The sequence below is a fragment of the Urocampus carinirostris genome, chromosome 1, assembly GCF_059441175.1.
Source record: "Urocampus carinirostris isolate Australia breed hairy pipefish chromosome 1, RoL_Ucar_1.0, whole genome shotgun sequence".
Classification (NCBI taxonomy): domain Eukaryota; kingdom Metazoa; phylum Chordata; class Actinopteri; order Syngnathiformes; family Syngnathidae; genus Urocampus; species Urocampus carinirostris.
Window position 1 is genome coordinate 76,358,521 of NC_142349.1, and position 19,504 is coordinate 76,378,024.

Genomic DNA, 19,504 nt, shown 5'->3' on the forward strand with positions numbered 1-19,504 from the left:
TGTTGCCCGGATGTTGTTCATGTGATAAGGAAATATATATTATGTATTTATTTCTATTTTTATCCACCATATTTTGCGGTGTATATAAGGTACCCCGAGTTAAAAGGCGCCATTTCAAATTTTTGGACCGTTTGGGTTTTTGGGGTATGCCTTGTTGTCCAGAAAATTAGTCTGAGGTCAATTTTAACTTCAAACTTTGCTCTACCCCAGAGGTCTCAAATTCAATTGAGTTGGGGGCCTCTGAAGCTAGGATCCGGGTGAGGTTGGGCCTAATGGCGGTTTCTACAAAAACAGCGTGGGTAAAAAGATTCCGTTGTTCTTAAAGGGACAGTGTTTTATATTCATTCACTAGATGTCGCTGTAATGTGTAGTGGAAAATGAGTCCAGGGAAGGCTACAAACTACGAAACCTGAAACTAAGCAAAAAGGACGATTAACTGGAGTGAAATGGTAGCTGTGTAGATAATGAGTCTGCGGCACAGTTCTAAGGTAATAGAGCTGCCGGCCTTCCTGTGCGGAGTTTGCTTGTTCTCCCCGTGCCTGCGTTAGTTTCCTTCGAGCACTCCAGTTTTCTCCCACATTCCAAAAACATGCATGACAGGTTAATTGGCTGCGGAAAAAGAGGGTTGTCTCTCTCCATGTGCCCACCAGTATAGGGTGTCCCCTGTCCACTGCCCTTAGATGTCTGGGATGGGCTCCAGCACCCCCTGTGAACCTACTGAGGATAAGCGGTGCAATTGATGGATGGCTGGATGGATAGAAAATAGGGATGAAGAAATGGGAAAGAGGCAAAAAAAGGAAACAGGAACAAAAAGAAAAAGTATGGTAAAGGAAAGCAAAAAAAGGAATACGTGGAAGAAAAAAGGGAAAGAAAGGAAAAAGGGAATTCAAGAGAAAAAAGACATAACAATCCCCCCTTTTTTCTTTTCATTTTCTTTTTTAGGTTTTTCATTTTTCCTTTCCTTTTTTTCTTGGGTTTTATTTTTTTTGTCTTCTTTATTTTCATTTTACTCTTTTATTTTGTATTTTTTGTCTATTTTTCATTTTATTTCTCTTCTTTTCAAAAGTAATAAGGTGTGTGCGTATCGGTCACTTTGAGTCTCCGTATTTTCCGTTGTGCTTTTAGCACTTGTTTCCAGTGGCACAACAGAATACAGCCACATCTAGTTGAAAAATAATACACACTGACCTGCTAACTCTCATATTAAGTCTGGGGCCTCAAACTATCATCCTGGGGGCCCAAGGTCGCCCCCTGCTCCACCCCTTTTTCCGCTAATTCTCTAACCGGACCCTAAAAAGTCCACTCACATAAAATGAAGCTGTGGTGTCCCAGACCAGTTCCAGCCGGCTGTTGTCATGGCAACCGCCGTGCAAAATGCAGGAATGGGAGGACGACTTTGAGGTCACGTGACGACTTTGGAAGTCGTGATTAATCCGCAGGAAGTGATGATGGCGCTAAGCCCCCAGGAAACGTATGCACACGCTAGGCTCCGGCAGAAAAGGCAAATTGAAGGCTTCATAAATATGCATTATTTATGATTGAGTGTGCAGCGTTTCGCGTAGAAATTTGGGAGACCGTGGCGGATGGTCCGTCTAGGAGAGTCCGGGGACATGCTCCCCCTGAAGAAAATGGTGCATATTTTAAATTCAGATGCATCAATCAAGTCAAGTCTTGTTTATTTGTTTGGCCCTTAATCACAAAGAGTCTCAAAGGGCTGCACAGACCACAAACTATTACAGACTACATACTATTATGACACCATCCCCTGATCTAAAACCTACATGAGGGCTAGGAAAACTCAAAAACCTCAGTCAAGTCAAATGTATTAGTATAGCTCTTAATCACAAAGAGTCTCAAAGGGCTGCACAGACCCCAGATTATTGCAAATCACAGACTATTATGACACCACCCCCTGATCTAAAACCTACAAGAGGGCAAGGAAAAACTCAAAAACCTCAAGTCATGTTTATTTGTGACACCCCTTAATCACAAAGAGTCTCAAAGGGCTGCACAGATCAAAGACTATTGCAAGCTACAGACTATTATGACACCATCAACTTGATCTAAAACCGACATGAGGGCAAGGGAAAACTCAAAAACATGTCAAGTCTAGTCATGTTTATTCGTTTGGCCCTTAACCACAACGAGTCTCAAAGAGCTGCTCAGACCACAGATTATTGCCAACCACAGACTATTATGACACATCCCCTGATTTAAAATCTATATGAGGGCAAATAATACACAGATATTGTCAACATAAATTATAGGTTATTCATATGGTATGGAATAGAAGTGTATTTTAAGTTTACATTTAAACAATCTGGTGCATTTTTATACCAAAACCAAAAGTCTAGATATATGATGAATGTGGAGCCTTGTATCAAAATACACTAGTTATGAAAGGCAATGACGCACCAAACGAGTCACATCCACAAAGCACGGTAAACGAGACTGAAGTTTAGTGGACAAAAAAAATCTTGTCATCTAATTAGATTAAAAAGAACTCTATTTACTCTGCTGCCTGTGCTATACTATTTCAAGGTATCGGCAAATGAACAGACCAAATCACCTTTATGAGTTTTAAATATAATTGAATACTCTTATCAGTAATAATATCTGTACCACTGCTTTTTTGATTGCTGCCATGACAATATGCCGGTTCTTCTTCGTTGGTTTACAGGAAATTATTGTAACGCAAAAATTGTGAACTACAGTTAGGGCCCGTGTCTAACAAAAGGATTTCCTAATCTGAGCGAATTTCTCTATATGCTTGCAATGGCACTGTTGCGTTTTTTTACTCTGTTAAGAGTTTGAATGGAAAGTATATATGTACTAAGGGTTATGCTTCTGGTAGCAAAGAAAATGATCACAGTGTCTTGGCTGAAACCGCAACCTCCTGACATAAAACAATGGAGAGAAAAATGAAAGCAAATGTACATGCCCCACTTTGCATCAACAGTATCAAGTTCCTAGGGGTGCACATTACAAACAAACTCAACTGGTCCGTGAACACTGCATCACTGGTTAAGAGGGCACAGCAGCGCCTGTACTTCCTGCGGAGGATGAGGAGAGCCCACCTGCCCCGACCTTCCCTCATCGCATTCTACAGGGGCACCATAGAGAGTATCCTGACCAGCTGTATCTCTGTGTGGTGTGGAGGCTGCAGCGCTACCGACTGGGGTAGTGTGAGACAGCAGAGAAAATAATCGGGACTACACTTCCCTCCATTCAGGACAATGGCCAGAAGCGCTGCCTATCCCATGCTAAGAACATTATCGGGGACCCCTCTCACCCCCATCATGGACTGTTCACTCTGCTAGCCTCTGGGAAGAGGTACTGCAGTGTGCGGTGCAGGACCACCAGGTTCCGCAGTAGTCTAGTCCCCATGGCCATTAGACTGTTAAATGGTCAATCTAACATATAGTTACCCTAAATCTAAACGGCTGCTAATCTGACTTTTTGCACTACTGGCAGTTCTTTATAGCTTGCCACTCCTTGCACATTTGCTCTCTGCACTATTGTACTTACAGCGTTATTGTTACAGTGTTAATGTTACTGTTTACCTGACTTGTTAACCTGACTGCCCATTTGGCACATCTGGTTAGCTACTCCTCTTGCACTATCGGCACTATGGTAAAATACTATACGTAGCCATAATACAATACAACTTTTATTTATATCTGTACATTCAAGAAAACTGTGCGGGTCAGATGTATCGACATTTCGTTCTGTATACACGTGTACTAGAATGACAATAAAGTAGATCTGAATCTGATCTGAATCTGATTATGGAGAAAATCCCTGCTAGACTTCAACTGAAACTAGATCAATTCGAGAAAAGATGGAAGCCTATTACAGTTTTTTCCTGATGTCTAAACACATCACCTTTTATTTCTTTTATTAACATTTTTTGTTGTCGTTTTTCTTCTGTTATTTATGGGAATGTCAATTGTATATATTTTGTGGTTCGTGTTGCTGTATGATGGGTGATCTTACGTCTGTCAAATTGTATGTGAGAAATAAAAAGTTATTTAAAAAAAAAAGCAGTGCAAATGGGCGCTGGGCAGGTTTTTTGCACAGAAATTCTTCTTACCCAGCCGTCTAATCACAGTACAAGCGAGGCGGGACAAACTGACCGATCAAGATTCCTTTGGACTGAAGTGATATAAAGCACAAACACACACCATGGTGTTTATGATCATTTATATAATAAGACATCTAAAAGTCATGTTTATTTGTTTGGCCCTTAATCACAAAGTCTCAAAGGGCTGCACAGATCGAAGACTATTGCAAACTACGGACTATTATGACACCATTCCCTGATCTAAAACCTACATGAGGGTAAATAATACACATTTCAGCAACATAAAATCTAGGTTATTCATATGGTAGAATAGAAGTGTGTTTTAAGCTTAGATTGAAACATTTCCACTGAGGTTGCAGATGGAATCTCAGGGGGAAGAAGCATTTCATGGCACAGGGGCCCTGCAGATTTCTTCTTGGCTCTTGGAATCACTAGTAGACCAGCGTTTTCAGAGTTATTTTTATGAATTTCACATTTATATATTAAAGAAATGTGTATTCTGGTATTACAAATTAAATCATAGCGGTTTCCTATGAATGGGAAACAATGGTTGTTATTTTTGCTCTAGCTTTGGTCAACTGTCAGCATCCCCTTTTTTGTCCCACAGTATAAAAAGGGAGAAGCGGCCTCCAACTCCTGAGGAGGAGGACGACGACGACGATGTCATCATCTTGTCTGATAACGACTCGCCCAGTCCACCCATGAACGGTCTCAACCACTTTAAGAAATTGGACACGGATTTCCTCATGGTGAGATGTTTCCATTGGCAGATCAGCCCTGAATAATCCTGGATCCGTGGCATGGCTTCAACTCATGCCGGATGAGCAGACAGGATTTTCATTTGTGATTTTTATGTTTTGCGTGTAGAAGAGCAGCCCGGTCGAACGTGAACGCGTCATCAAGCAACTGAAGGAGGAGCTGAGGTTGGAAGAGGCCAAACTGGTGCTGCTGAAGAAGTTGCGACAGAGCCAATTGCAGAGGGACACTCTCCATAAGGTGACGGGCGACCACCAGCAACTCTCACCAAACACACAAATTCTGTATTGACACACGACAAGACGACACCATTAAACTGTAGACAACAACCAAACAACCTATACTATTCAACACCATTGGCAATGACTAGTCAATCCGAAATCGTGCAAGTCATGTCACATTTATTTATGACTCCCTTAATCACAACAATGTCTCAAAGGACTGCAAAGGATTACAATGACACCATTACCTGATCTTAAACGAACATGCGGGCAAGGAAAAACTCAAAACCTCAGCGTGAGGAAAAAAAGAAACCTTGAGAAGGGGCCTCACAAGTGGTCATCCCCATTCCAGGATGACCAGGGTGGAATAGATTTGGCATTGAGTTACAGTACACAAACAATAAAATAAAATTTGTCAATAAAAGACAACACTAGGTAACATGTCGAGAAGCACAAAGAGAGCTATTTAGAGAAATGTAGGACCGACCTTCTTACTTTTGACGTATTAAAACATCTAACCAAATCGTGCTGGCCTTTGTTTACACGATTTTTATCACTATACTGTAATTGTCACAAGCCAGGAACAGAGACAGGACCCAATAGCGTTCGTTTTACTCCGTTTTTATTGAGAAAGAGAGCAGTGCTTGCTTCCAAGATCCGATGATCGTCGGTCACGGATAGCGGATGGCAGGAACGCGGAAGTGGCACTTCCGTGTCGAGCGAGGGTCGTCATAGACAGCGAGAAAACGGGTCGATTGCCGGGACGGAGGAGCAAAGGCAGTAACGAGTCCAGAAAAGAGGTCGGCAACCGGTGTCAGGCGGGAAAAAACTGGGCAGGAAGATGTCGGATAGTACAAAGCTTGCCTAGCTGAGAGCATAGGTTCGCAGACGGTCTGACAGCTTCCTCTTGCAAGACGGGAGTTTAAAAAGAGTCAGGGAGCCAATCAGCGACCAGGGCTGTTGGCGCCAAGGAACGGGCACAGGTGCCTCGCATCTGTAATCATGACAGTAATTGGAGTATCCCCATACAGCGGCGCTGATCTAGAAGCTTATAAATGTCCGGATGCATACCAGTTCTAGATAGCAGGTACACGTCGCTCGTGCGTTTTGTTGTGCCGAAAAATGCACCCCTTGCGCAAATGATATTAAAACAGCTTGGTAACTTTTTGGGGGGGATGTAATTAGAACAATAAAGCACGGAGAAACTGCACCTAGTATAGAAATCACTTTTCTGTATGTTGAAAATATTTACTTTGGCAAAATGACGCTTTATCTTTTAAACGTTTGTCTCGTATTTTATCCATCTATCCATCCATCTATTATCTGCACCGCTTTATCCTCAGTAGGGTCGTGGGGGTGCTGGAGCCCATCCCAGCCATCTTCGGGCAGTGGGCAGGGGACACCCTCAACTGGTTGCCAGCCAGTCGCAGGGCACACAGAGACATAGACATACAACCACTCGCTCATTCACACTGAGGAACAATTTGGTTAGGCCAATTAACCCAACATGCATGTTTTTGGAGTGTGGGAGGAAACCAGAGTGCCCGGAGGAAACCCAGGCAAGCACGGGGAGAACATGCAAACTCCACACAGGAGGTTCGATCTCATGACCTCAGAACTGTGCCACACATGCGCTTACCACTGCCCAGGATAACATTAAGCAAAATATCCTTATCATTAAATATACACTTAAATAGTAATTGAGCATAAAATATAGTAACAAGATAAAATAAATCATAGGCACTTAGAAAGGAGGAAATCGGTTGCTGAAGGAGGTGTATGCGTAGTGGTGGGGGAGTGAGGGTGAGATGTGCAGGAGGAGTGAGGAAGCACAAGAGACTGTTGTTACATAGACGATACAATAAAAAATAGAATAAAAAACAAGTGCAGGATCAAGTCTATATGGCAGGAAACGCATCTTCTACCCAGACAGGCTGATATTGGCGGTGAGCAGTCTCAAGCACTCCACCCTCTAGTGGTAGCGTCTGGTAATTCTCATAACTTTGTTATCTCGTATGTCGAAAGATATCTCGTATGTCAAATATCGCGAGAAGAGAAGCTCTTATGTAGTTCAGCGTTATGTAGTTCATCAATTCTAAGCTTCTCGTTCTACAGGCTTCGGGATTGTCTGGTTCCTCTGCTCCACCTCCTCTAATACGCGGGACACTTACAAGCATCAAAGGCTCGCAACAGGTTCACTATTCCTTGACATGGACCGTCATGTGTTCTCTTTTGGACATTGCCTTCTTCATCTCATCGACAGATGGTGTCGGGTCGAAGTTCAGGCGTGGTCATACCTCCGCCTTTGCTGCGTGGAGGACAGCAAATGTCGTCTAAACACGGCTCACAGATCATCATGCCACCTCTGGTCAGAGGCACGCAGGTGAGTATGGCTCACTGGATCAATCCCAAACTTAGAATCTATTATCAATCAGCTCCTTCTCTCTCCGACATTGTCGATGTTTCCGTGGCATCCACCACCTCTTCTGTGGTCACCTCTCATTGTCCTGGTTTAGAGCATCTTTGTGTCTCCGCAGCAGATCCAGGCTCTCAGGCAGCAGCAGCAGATGGCAGCCTCTGGCGGTGGAGCCTCCGGTGGGCCGCCCCCCCTGCTGATGGGCACCAGGACCTCAGTCCCTGCTGGTCAGGGTCAGAGAAGCCTGATGCAGGCAGGCCTAATCAGAGTCGGGAGTACTGCAAACTCACTGGTCGGTAGTTCCTTGGTCAGATGCGGTTAACTTACTGTTGTGGTCAAAAGTTAACATACACTTGTGAAAAACAGTGTCATGGCTCTCGAGTTTCCAGTTATTTCTACAACTCTGACATTTCTTTAATAGAGTGATTACAACAGATAGTTCTTTGTCACAAAAACATTCAAGAAGTTTGGTTCTTTTATGACTTTATTATCGGTTAACAGAAAAGATAATCAAATCTGTTGAGTCAAAAATATTCATACAGCAACAAGAATCAGCAACTTTGGTGACTTAGAAAGTTGTGTCAGAGAAATGAGCTTTATAGCATGGTGATTGAGTGACTACCGCTGGTGACTTCTCTAAGGCCATTTAAATAGGCCTCATCCATTTCAGAGCAGCTACAGGCCCCAACAGAAACAGTGCAAACAATTGTTTGTAAGTATGAAGTGCATGGCACTGTTTTGTCACTGCCACTTTCAGGAAGAAAACGCACGCTATCACCTGCTGCTGAGAGAAAATTGGTCAGGAGGGTGAAGATTCAACCGGGAATCACCAAAAAGCAGATCTGCCAAGAATTAGAAGCTGCTGGAACATGAGTGTCAGTGTCCACAGTCAAGCGTGTTTTGCATCTTCATGGACTGAGAGGCTGCCGTGCAAGAAGGAAGTACTCGCTCCAAAAGCGGCACCTTAAGGCTCGACTGAAGTTTGCTGCTGAGAAAGACCTTCTGGAGAAAAGTCCTGAGGTCAGACGAAACAAAAATCGAGCTATTTGGCCACGATGCCCAGCACTATTTTCGATTGTTCTCAGCTTAGGGATGCTGCTGGAAAAGTGAATTTCCCTTCGGGGATGAATAAAGTATCTATCTATCTATCTATCTATGTTTGGAGGAGAAAAGGTAAGACTTTCAACCCCAAGTACACCATGCCTACTGTCAAACACGGTGGTGGTAGTATCATGCTGTGGTGCTGTTTTACTGCCAATGGAACTGGTGCTTTACAGAGAGCAAATGGGATAATGAAGACTGAGGATTACCTTCTAATTCTTCAAGATAACCTAAAGTCATCAGCCCGAAAACTGGGTCTTGGGCGCAGTTAGGTGTTCCAACCGGACAATGACCCCAAACACACATCAAAAATAGTAATGGAATGGCTAAATCAGGCTAGAATGAAGGTTTTAGAATAGCCTTCTTAAAGTCCTGACTTAAACCCCATTGAGAACTTGTGGACAATGCTGAAAAAAACCAGTCCATGTCAGAAAGCCATCAAATTTAACTGAACTGCACCAATTGTGTCAAGAGGAGTGGTCAACGATTCAAACAGAAGCTTGTGGATGGCTACCAAAAGCACCTAATTGGAGTGAAAATGGCCAAGGGACATGTTACCAAATATTAGCGCTGCTGTATGTATATTTTTGAACCAGCAGATTTGATCACTTTTTTTTGTTAACCCATAAAAAAGTCATCAAAGAACAGAACCAAACTTCATGAATGTTTTTTTTTGTGAAAAGAACTATCTCTTCAAATCACTCTATCAGAGAAAAATCAGAGTTATAGAAATAACTGGAAACTCAAAAGAGCCATGAAATTCTGTTATATGTCAACATTTGACCACAACTGTAACTCAAAATAAGGAGTTCTCCTAAACTAATATGTCCCTCCTATCGACTGCTTCTCTTTGAAGGTTTCTTCGTCGGGAAGCAACGTGGTGTCTCTGGTGGGCTCCAATGACAGTCCGGCTAGCCGTCAGGCGGCAGCCAAACTGGCTCTACGCAAACAATTGGAGAAGACGCTCCTGGAGATCCCTCCTCCCAAGCCCCCTGCTCCAGAGTTTAACTTCTTGCCATCGGCAGCAAATAATGAGTTCATCTACTTGGTGGGACTTGAAGAAGTGGTTCAGAATCTTCTGGATACCTTTCACAGAGGTGTGGTTGTGCTAAACCTTCCAAATAACAATACTGTAGACCCCGCGGATACAACGTAAATCTCTTCTGAGGTGGGGATGTATATTGAAAGTGATGTTTGGCAGGGGTTAAAAACCAAGGAAATCATTCAAAAAGTAAACAGAATATAGTTAGTACCCAAAGTTCACAGATCCTTAAACCGCCCGGGTCGTTGTTTGTAATATTGGTCCATTTGATAACATAACATTATAAATTAAAGTAAAAATGAAAATTATTTTTACCTTTGGTGTGACATGACTTGAGCTGGTTGAGTGGAGAAACGGGTGGATGCAGAGGGGGAGGAGACGGTAACTGCAGATTCAAATGAAAACTAATTTTAAAACTAGCTTTTGCGGGGATTGTCATAAAATATTTTCTAGCTTTATTCCATTCATACTTTTAAGTCAAGTCAAGTCATGTTTATTTGTAACGCTCTTAATCACAAAGAGTCTCAAAGGGCTGCTCAGACCACAGATTATTGCAAACTACAGACTATTCAAGAAAAGCCTTGTCCATAAAAGAGGTAGAGGTGAGTAAATGGTAAATGGTCTGCATTTCTATAGCGCTTTTCAACCTCCCAAAGCGCTTTACAATGTGCTTCACACTTACCCATTCGCACACACACTCACACACCAATAGTGGCCGTGCAGCCATGCAAGGCGCCTATTGGGGGCATTAGGGATTCAGTGTCTTGCCCAAGGACACATATAACACGGAGGAGCTGGGCCATGCAAGGCACCTACCTGGTAATTGTCCAGATTGTTGATATTTCATTGTGAGGGTAATGATTAATTTGCCTTCTTCGCATTTCTTGATCATTGCAAACTTAATTTCCATTGTCATAAAATTCTTGCTTCTCCCTTTAGCATCACTGCGTCATGGGACCTATACTGAAACAAATTCATTGTTTTACACAAGATTCTGAACTGAAGAGAGTGATATGGGGTGTTGTGGCAGCAAATTCAGCCAACAGCCAATAGGCATCTTCATGATTCCTTGACGCAAATCAATAGCAGACAAATATCTTGCAGTAAATTGACGTTTGATCAGTAGCGGACAGGCATCTTTGAGACCTATGAGGCAAGTGATTCTCAGCTATATGGAGTAAGACCGCAAAACCTACATTTCATAAGCTTTTGGGCATGTGGAATGATTTCTTGTTGTATTCTGGGGTAGATGCTGTAACAAGTAGCAGAAAAAAAAAGCTGTATTCCACCCCATGAAGTAAAAAAACGTCCTGATGCCATATATCCTGCAGGCTACTGTATTTCTGTAACAAGGTTTTTAACTTTCAAAATAAGTACATTTAGATGGATGGATACTTTATTCATCCCCGTCGGGAAATTCACACTTCCAGCAGTATCCTTTTTGTTTATTAACAGATTAACAGGATGGCCTTGGGGTGCTGTGTTGTAGTTTAGCAACAGCGGAGTGGATGACTTCACGCGCTAGTCCAAAAGTTCGACGTCCCTGCAGCAGATGGAAATCTTTGTGTTTACACCACCTCGTGTTCACGTAGATAGCGAGTCCGCTTCCCGCAGGCTTTTGTGTCTCTGTCCTAACAGTGTTGAAGCCGGGTAGCTCCACGTTAGCGTCCAGGATGCTAGACGTGAGCCTCGTTTCCGTAAAACACAGCAAACCGCACCCCCTGTACGCTTTGATGTTTTCCGCCTGCACAGCCAGTTTGTCGGTCTTATTTGGTGCCATGATTACGGACGGTACCGAAGGCTTATTACGTCGCTAGCCGCTTAGCCTTATCTCCGGCTCTGCATCCACGACAGAGAATTCTTCAGGGCAAGGAGTTGATTCCTTGAATAAATGGATTTTTGTGCGTTAAAACCCAGAACCATTGGATCGAAAGTGTAGTTGTCAAATGGGACGAAAAACACCAAAGATAGAAGCAGACAATTAAAACAATAAATCACAAATAGAGCGAAATAACACGAAGCTGCTGGAAAGGCTGCCGCTCCCATGTTTTCTTAAATATCTGGTGTTTTCCGTCCCTCCCTTCAGGAAAGACGGGACTAGCCTCATTCAAGCCCTCCTCGAGAGAACCCAACTCGTGCACTCAGTGCCACACCGACTTCACGTGCCGGTGGAGGCAGGACAAGGCCAAGGGCGGCAAGGTCTTCTGCGAAGACTGCATGTCGTCCAATCAGAAGAAGGCTTTGAAAGCCGAGCACACCAACCGACTGAAAGCGGCCTTCGTCAAAGCGCTGCAGCAAGAGCAGGAAATCGAACAGCGGATCGGGCAGCAGTCGTCCGCCTCGTCGCAGCTGAAACAGGCCCGGGCGTCCTCCATGCACCGGGGGGGAAACCTCGTACACCATCACTCCAACAAGGTTGGTGGCAGGAAAGCGCTAACCTGTCCTTAATTAACTGAAGATGTTTCCTACATTAAGAAAATTGAAAAAATTACTTAGAGATAATTTTGCTCATTTTTAGTATAATTCTTTCTTGACTTAAAAATAAGTTAGACATATGATAATACATATGATAATGTGGGGCAGCACGGCGGCGCGGTGTGTGTAGGACAGTTCTGAGGTCATGGGTTCAAATCCAGCTACCAACCTTCCTGTGCGGAGTTTGCATGTTCTCCCTGTGCTTGCATGGGTTTCCTCCGGGCACTCCGGTTTCCTCCCACATGCCAAAAACATGCATGTCAGGTGAATTGGCCGGTCCAAATTGTCCCTAGGTGGGAATAGAATATACCTTTATTGTCATTGTTACAAAATGGGTTAACATATTGTAAATGAGCGAGCGAATTGTCTGTCCCTGGGTGCCCTGCGACTGGCTGGTAACCAGTTCAGGGTGTCCTCTGCCCACTGACCGTAGATGGCTGGGATGGGCTCCAGCACCCCCGCGACCCTACTGAGAATAAGCGGTACGGATAATGGATGGATGGATGGATGGATGGATATGATAAAGTGAGGAAAAATGATCCCCAAAAGCAGTAAAAAATACATTTAGCATATTTTATAAGAAAAATAAGTTGAATTATAATAAGGATGATACAACACTTAAATTCATGTTCTGTACCAGGGCTCGGCAACCTATGACACGCGTGCCAGCAGTGCCACGCGAGGGGTTATCCAGTGGCACGCGAGCGCACGGCAAAATAATTTTTTTCAATGCACGCTTTTACCTGATTTTTAGACATTTTCAGTTAAGCACCGTGTTGTTTATCATGGATCAGCACCTCCGTGTTTGGCTGAGAGATAAATGGGTGGACCCTCACCTATCTATCTATCTCTCTATCCCTCTCTCTATCTCGCTCTCTCTCTATCTATCTATCTATCTTTCTCTCTCCATATTTAGCTAGATTGATCACATTTCTGGTTCTTTACCTACAGACAGCACTGGGTCACCTCATACAATAGGGTTAGGAATTTATTCACATTGGATATGTTGAATGAATGAATGAAAACTTTATTCGAACATTAAATAAAAAACAAAACTAAAACAATAACTGAACAACAAAATAATGTTACATAATACGTTTGTAAAGGGGTAGTCAGAAGCAAATTGCTTATATTCCCTACCTCTTCATCTTCCCTATTAAATACACCAATGATATAACAACAAGAGAAATAATATTAATGATAACAGTTGTGATATAACAATAGCAACAATAACACAAAGTTAACCATAGCTCTAGACGCACTATTCCCAATCTCTCGTATCACCCATCTTCTTCATCTCTGTATTCCGCCAGGAATGTTTTTTTTTTTTTTTTGTATTTAAATTTGAACAAGTCAAGAGTTGGACATTGTTTGATCTCGTCCTTTTAAATTGTTCCAAAGTTTGACTCCGCACACAGACACACACATACTTTTCCTGGTGGTTCTCACCTTTGGGATTATGAATTGACTACAGCCCTTTAAGTTATATTTTCCCTCTTTCCGAATGAATAATTTATGGATGTTTTCTGGCACTATGTTTTTGGTGACCTTAAATAGCAGTTGTGAAGTGAAAGAAATTACTAAATCATCCAATTTTAATCATTTGGACTGCAGGGATAAAACATGAGTATGATCCCGATATCTGACCCTGTCTTTGGTTTTAATTGCATGTTAATGGCACTGGAAAGTCCTTTAAAGTGCTTGGTTTTAGGTATTAAAAAGGTGGACGAAGCATGTATACAGCTGAGTGTAGTTTGTATAACTATGGAACCTGATTCCGTGTCTCCTGATGACATCCCCACATATAGATTAAAGAGTAGAGGGCCTCGAATTGAACTTTGGAGAACCCCACATTTAACTATGCGTTCTTTACCCCCCTCAGAGCTCTTCCGGCCACCCATCCCACGGCAGCGTTCGGGGGGTCCCCCACTCCTTCTCGTCGTCATCCCAGCTGCAGAGCGCCGTTGCGGCCGCCGCTCTAGTTAGCCGGCCAGGTAAGCACGTCACCTGACGCTCTGTCCACATTCACAAATTCGGCGGCAGCGGATTGGTCGGGGGCCAGCATAGGTAGACGCGCCTTTGCCTTCTTCTTTCTAAAGGGGCCCCTCCACGCCACGCCCCTGTTCCTTCTGCGGTCCCGTCTTTTTCTGGGGTTGCCCGCTTTGTTTTAACCGTTTGGACTGCATTTTATTAATTTGTCAAATGACAAAATCGTACTTATTATCAGTGTCTGAAACTCATGAGAAAAATTGACCGGACACCAGCCATAAAGTGGCCTGCCCGATTTTTCACAACTTGAAATGCAATAAGATGACTCATCGCAGAAAAACCCGTTGTGGCAAAGTATTAGGAATTTATAATCAGAATATATATCATAACAAGACTTTAAAATTAAGTTCATTATAAATCTACTCATAACATACATATGACATCGCTGTTTTCCATCTGCTATCAGTATGTATCTGTATCTACTCATCTTCATTCATGCCATGTTTGCGTTGCGTCATCTGCTGCAAGCCACGTGAACTCCTCCTTCCACCATGCTTTTGTAGCATCATACATTTTGTTAGCTTCTTTAGAATCTTTCTTCTGGGGCTGAGGTTTTGGCTTGATTCCTAACCACTTCTCCATTTTTCTTGTGTTCTCTGTCTACTTTGGAAAATGATATGCAAATGCGCGACCTTATGACGCTCGGGAAAGTCCGGAAGCACAAAGTTATTCGATGCAGGCTTCTGATTGGCTGCCAAGTATAAGCCACGTGAACTCCTCTTTCCACCATGCTTTTAATGTACGTTTACGTTTTGTAGCGTCATACGTTTTGTTAGCTCCTTTTGAATCTTTTTTCTGGGGCTGAGGTTTTGGCTTGATTCCTTACCACTTCTCCATTTTTCTTGTGTTCTCTGTCTACTTTGGAAAATGATATGCAAATGCGCGACCTTATAACGCTCGGGAAGGTCTGGATGCAGGCTTCTGATCGGCTGACGAGTATGCAAATTGCCAAACCGAACGAAGATTTCGGAATCAAGCAAACGTTTGATATGAAAAGAAATCTTTTGCTTTTTTTTCCCCTTGAAAAAGTTGTCGGCCACCCGGGCAGAGACGTTGTGTAAGTTGGGCACTCCAGTTTCCTCCCACATTCCAAAAACATGCATGTCAGGTTAATTGGCCGTTCCAAATTGTCCCTAGGTGTGAATGAGCGAGCGAATTGTCTGTCACAGTGTAGCAACCAGTTCGGGGTGTCTCCTGCCCGAAGATAGCTGGGATGGGCTCCAGCACCCCCGCGACCCTACTGAGGATAAGTGGTGCAGATAATGGATGGATGGCATGCATTGCGTCACAAAAGAAAACGCATTCTAGGAAGGTTAAAGTTATCACATAATACTGGTGGAGACAATACAAAGATTCCTCAATATTGGTGGGGACATGCCCAAACTGAAAAAAATGCTGAATTAGTTTTCACTCATGTGTATTTTTTATTATGGTGGGTGTTTATCATGTTCCTGTTGTAGCAATGAATGGTAAATGGTCTGCATTTCTATAGCACTTTTCAAGTCAATGAAGAGCTCCCAAAGCACTTTACATTGTGCTTGACACTTACACATTCACACACACACACTCACACACCAATAGCGGCCATGCAGCCATGCAAGCGCCGACCTGCTTATTGGGGGTATTATTAAGGTTTTGAATTTTTCCCTTGCCCTCATGTAGGTTTTAGATCAGGGGATGGCGTCACAATAGTCCGCGCAGCCCCCCCGAGACTCCCTGCGATAAAGGGCCACACAAGAAAACATTACATGAGGAAAGGCATAACAGGTCCACCCTGTTACGTTTATTCATAGTGGAAATCAATATTTTTTGTCTCTTTGATAATAAACAGGTAAAAAAAAATTCACATTAATCATTATATACTAACTTATTTTTGATCGCATTTGTAGTAATGTCTAACTTAAGCAATCAAATGTCCCCCCCCCCCCCAATACTGCTTTGCACTGTAACAAATGACGCATCTGGCCTATGTCATGTGTGAAGTAATGGGTAAAAAAAATTGTATCCTGACCTCTCAGATAGGACGCTCTGTGTTAAATATGGTGAAATGACATCTGAGCCCTTTAGTGTTATCTTAGGTGTTCCGCAGGGTTCAGTACTTGGCCCCTAATGGAAGGGGAAAAGATTCGTGTCCACGTTGCTCAATGCAAGATTCAGTTTGCTGTTTTTTGTCATGCCAAACGGTCTGCTCTGACATGTTTTTTCTCCCCCAGGCGTGACAATGGCCTACGTCAACCCAAGCCTGAGCGGACACAAGAATTCGGCCAGTGTGGACGCACGACAGAGGGAGTACCTGCTGGACATGATCCCCTCTCGCTCGTCTATCTCGCAGGCTGCAAATGCCTGGAAATAGAAATGAAAAATGGACACATTTAAAGTAAATCCATCTTCTACTCACCCTAATGCGGTGGGAAACAGCGCCTCCCAGAGGACGTTTTGGTAATTGCAGCTTCTCAAACCTGAACCGTTTCCTTCATTTTTTTTCATCTCTGTTTATTTTGACGGTCTGTCCCTCGTGAACTTTGACTCGGGGGTAAAATACAAACTTGGTTCTTCTTCTTTTCGTCTGTAAAGTCAAAACTAAAAAACGTACATCCAGGGAAAAAATCACCAGATTTGAGTCGTAAATGTTTCATTGCAGTCATCCCTGTCGCTTCAATGTTGAATTTAATTTGTATTTAAGTTATATTTGTTGATGTTTTGGGGATTGTTTTTCAACTTTCCATTTTGTGGCTTGTCACAAATGAAAAGTTTTTGCGCTTTGCTTTTTTTTTCCGCTTTGTTTTCTTTGTTTAACAGCATGCTTGCATTTAACAGCTCATTTTTTGCACCTTAGCTAACAACCAAGCGGGGTGTCGTCGCTCGCGTCATCTGTAAGTTGCTTCTTTTTTTTAATATACGATTCTTATTTTGATTTGAGTGTGGCTTTTCCACTGACAAAATGCAAACTCAGGTGAGCTGGTTTTGTCCGTCGTGGAATCAGGAAACATGATAAAGAATGGGGAAGAAAAACTGTATTTCCGACCGTGAACCCATAACATATACAAGGATCTTGTTTTAATGCTGTAAGAACTCACCCCATGACATTTCCCTTTTCTTTTTTGCTGTCCAAGCAAACCATACAACGATATGCAATTTATTGTCATTTCTTGGGGTTTAAGATTTTCCTCCCAAATAAATGAAATGAAATGAAATGATCTGCATTTATATAGCGCTTTTCAAGTCAATGACTTCCCAAAGCGCTTTACAATGTGCTCCACATTTCCCAATAGCGGCCTTGCAGCCGTGTAAGGCGCTAACCTGCTTATTGGGGGTATTAGGGGTTCAGTGTCTTACCCAAGGACACTTCGACATGTAACACGGACGAGCCGGGATTCGAACTGGGATCCCTTGAACCAAGGACGAGCGCTCTACCTCCTGAGCTACTGCCGCCCCTTAAAATATATTTTACCTTTCACACATTTATTTTTGTATCCTTTTTTCAGGACCTCTTGGTAAACATGAAAAAAGTAACGCACTTTCCAATGCCGGCACTAAAGTAGGAACTTGGGCGTGAACTGGATCGCTTTCGGGAAGGTTTCCTTTGTTGTTGTTTGAAGTTTATAAGTATTAAAGGTTTTTATATGATTGACTACAAGTTACATGTATTCAGTTTAATGCAATAAAGATATTCACTGACTGTGCTTTACTTCAATGCTTGGGGTTGAGTCCCTCAAATAAAGTGTGCACTGCAAGCGCAGCGCCTAAATTAACGGTTTGGCGGCGTAGTGCGCATTCAGACCTCGTGCAGTGAACAAAATCGAAACTGAACGAAATGGCACCAAAAGAAAAATCCTATTCTGCACATTACAAGGTGCAGATAGAGAAATATTTGGTCAAAAAGCAGAAAGAAAAAGCTTGGACGCTACTGGCAAGAAGCAAAAGTGACGTCTGATGTGAGGGAGGTGGAAGGAGGAATCCACGTGTTTTACTCCGACACTGAGGATGAAAAGTTCTTTTGATTTGGCGTTAAACTGTTTGGTAAGCATTTCATTTTCTTTATCTAAATATGTACCTGAGTAAAAGTAAGTGCATGCTGTGCAGGTCCTCCACAAAGAGGGGAGAAAAAAAACTGCTTGAGAGTAGCCCAGCCATCCCGACTTAATGAAAAAGCCAAAAACCTCAACATGAGGAAAATGGATAAACCTTGAGAAGTGACCGACCGCACATGTAGCATCCCCCTTTCAGGATTACCAGACCGCAAAGGATGTTGCAATCACAAATAATACAGAGATATTGTCCACAAAAAGTATAGGTTACTCGTATGCTATAGAGTAGAAGTGAGTTTTAAGCTTAGATTGAAACATTTCCACTGAGGTTGCAGATCGGATCTCAGGGGGAAGAGCATTCCACAGCACCGGGGCCCCAATAGGTTTTCGAATCTACAGTACGGATTTCTTCTTGGTTCTTGGGATCTCTAGTATGCCAGCATTTTCAGAGCGAAGGCTCCGGACCGGAACATAGGGGGAAATCGGGTCTGAAAGATATGAGGGAGCAAGTCCATGTATGACTTTGTATAATACTAAGAGAACTTTGAAATCACATCTTAGGCAGACAGGGAGCCGATGCAGGTTAGCCAAAATCGGGGTGATGTGATGGGACTTTTTTGTCCTAGTTAAAAGCCTCTCTGCAGCATTTTGTACCAGCTGAAGATTCTGGACTTCGGGAGACCGGAGAGTAGTGCATTACAGTCATCGAGACTGGAGGAAACAAAACGCGTGAATTATAATCTCCGCATATGACGAATTTTAGCCGTGTTGCGAAGATGGAAGAAAGCGGTTCTAGTCATTTTCTTCCCATGTGTTTGAAAGGACAGATCAGGGTCAAATATGACACCCGAATTTTGAACTGAGTCACTCTGTGTGATGTGACATTCGTCAATGTTCACAGCAGTTTTTGAGAATAAGTCACGGCATTGAGATGGACCAAAAAATGTTTTTGTTGATTTTTGGTAAATAGTAATTTCGCTAAGTGTTCACCATTACACTAAAAATTGTAAAACAACCAGAACGTAAACACAATCAAAATGAAGAGTAACAAAGAACATAAGCAGCAGTTCAATTTTTGGTGACACGAAGGTCATTTTAAATTCAACTAATCATTCATTTGATATAATTTGTGCGGCACAGTTCTGAGGTCGTGGGAAGCTCCTGCATGGGTTCAAATACAGCTACCGCCTTACTGTGCGGAGTTTGTATGTTCTCCCCGTGCTTGCGTGGGTTTCCTCCCACATTCCAAAAAACATGTATTTCAGGTGAATTGGCCGGTCCAAATTGTCCCTAGGTGTGACTGAGCGAGCGAGTTGTCTGTCCCTGTGTGCC

At 42.9% G+C, this 19,504-nt stretch overlaps 1 protein-coding gene across 5 annotated transcripts in view; it reads left to right on the forward strand.

Annotated features, from left to right (window-relative positions):
• The window catches only part of LOC148377014 (transcriptional repressor p66-alpha), a 35,679-nt gene extending 18,351 nt beyond the window's left edge, over positions 1-17,328 (forward strand). For 4 of the 5 annotated variants that reach the window (XM_088352421.1, XM_088352413.1, XM_088352403.1 and 1 more), the window contains exons 3-11: positions 4,692-4,833; positions 4,952-5,080; positions 7,177-7,254; positions 7,325-7,444; positions 7,599-7,769; positions 9,435-9,675; positions 11,707-12,035; positions 13,978-14,089; positions 16,358-17,328. In XM_088352421.1, coding sequence (XP_088208547.1) covers positions 4,692-4,833; positions 4,952-5,080; positions 7,177-7,254; positions 7,325-7,444; positions 7,599-7,769; positions 9,435-9,675; positions 11,707-12,035; positions 13,978-14,089; positions 16,358-16,497 — 1,462 coding nt within the window. In that variant the 3' untranslated portion in view covers positions 16,498-17,328. The remainder of the gene's footprint in view (positions 1-4,691; positions 4,834-4,951; positions 5,081-7,176; positions 7,255-7,324; positions 7,445-7,598; positions 7,770-9,434; positions 9,676-11,706; positions 12,036-13,977; positions 14,090-16,357) is intronic. The other variant, XM_088352406.1, reaches the window with a different exon arrangement.
• Positions 17,329-19,504: the final 2,176 nt, after the last annotated feature.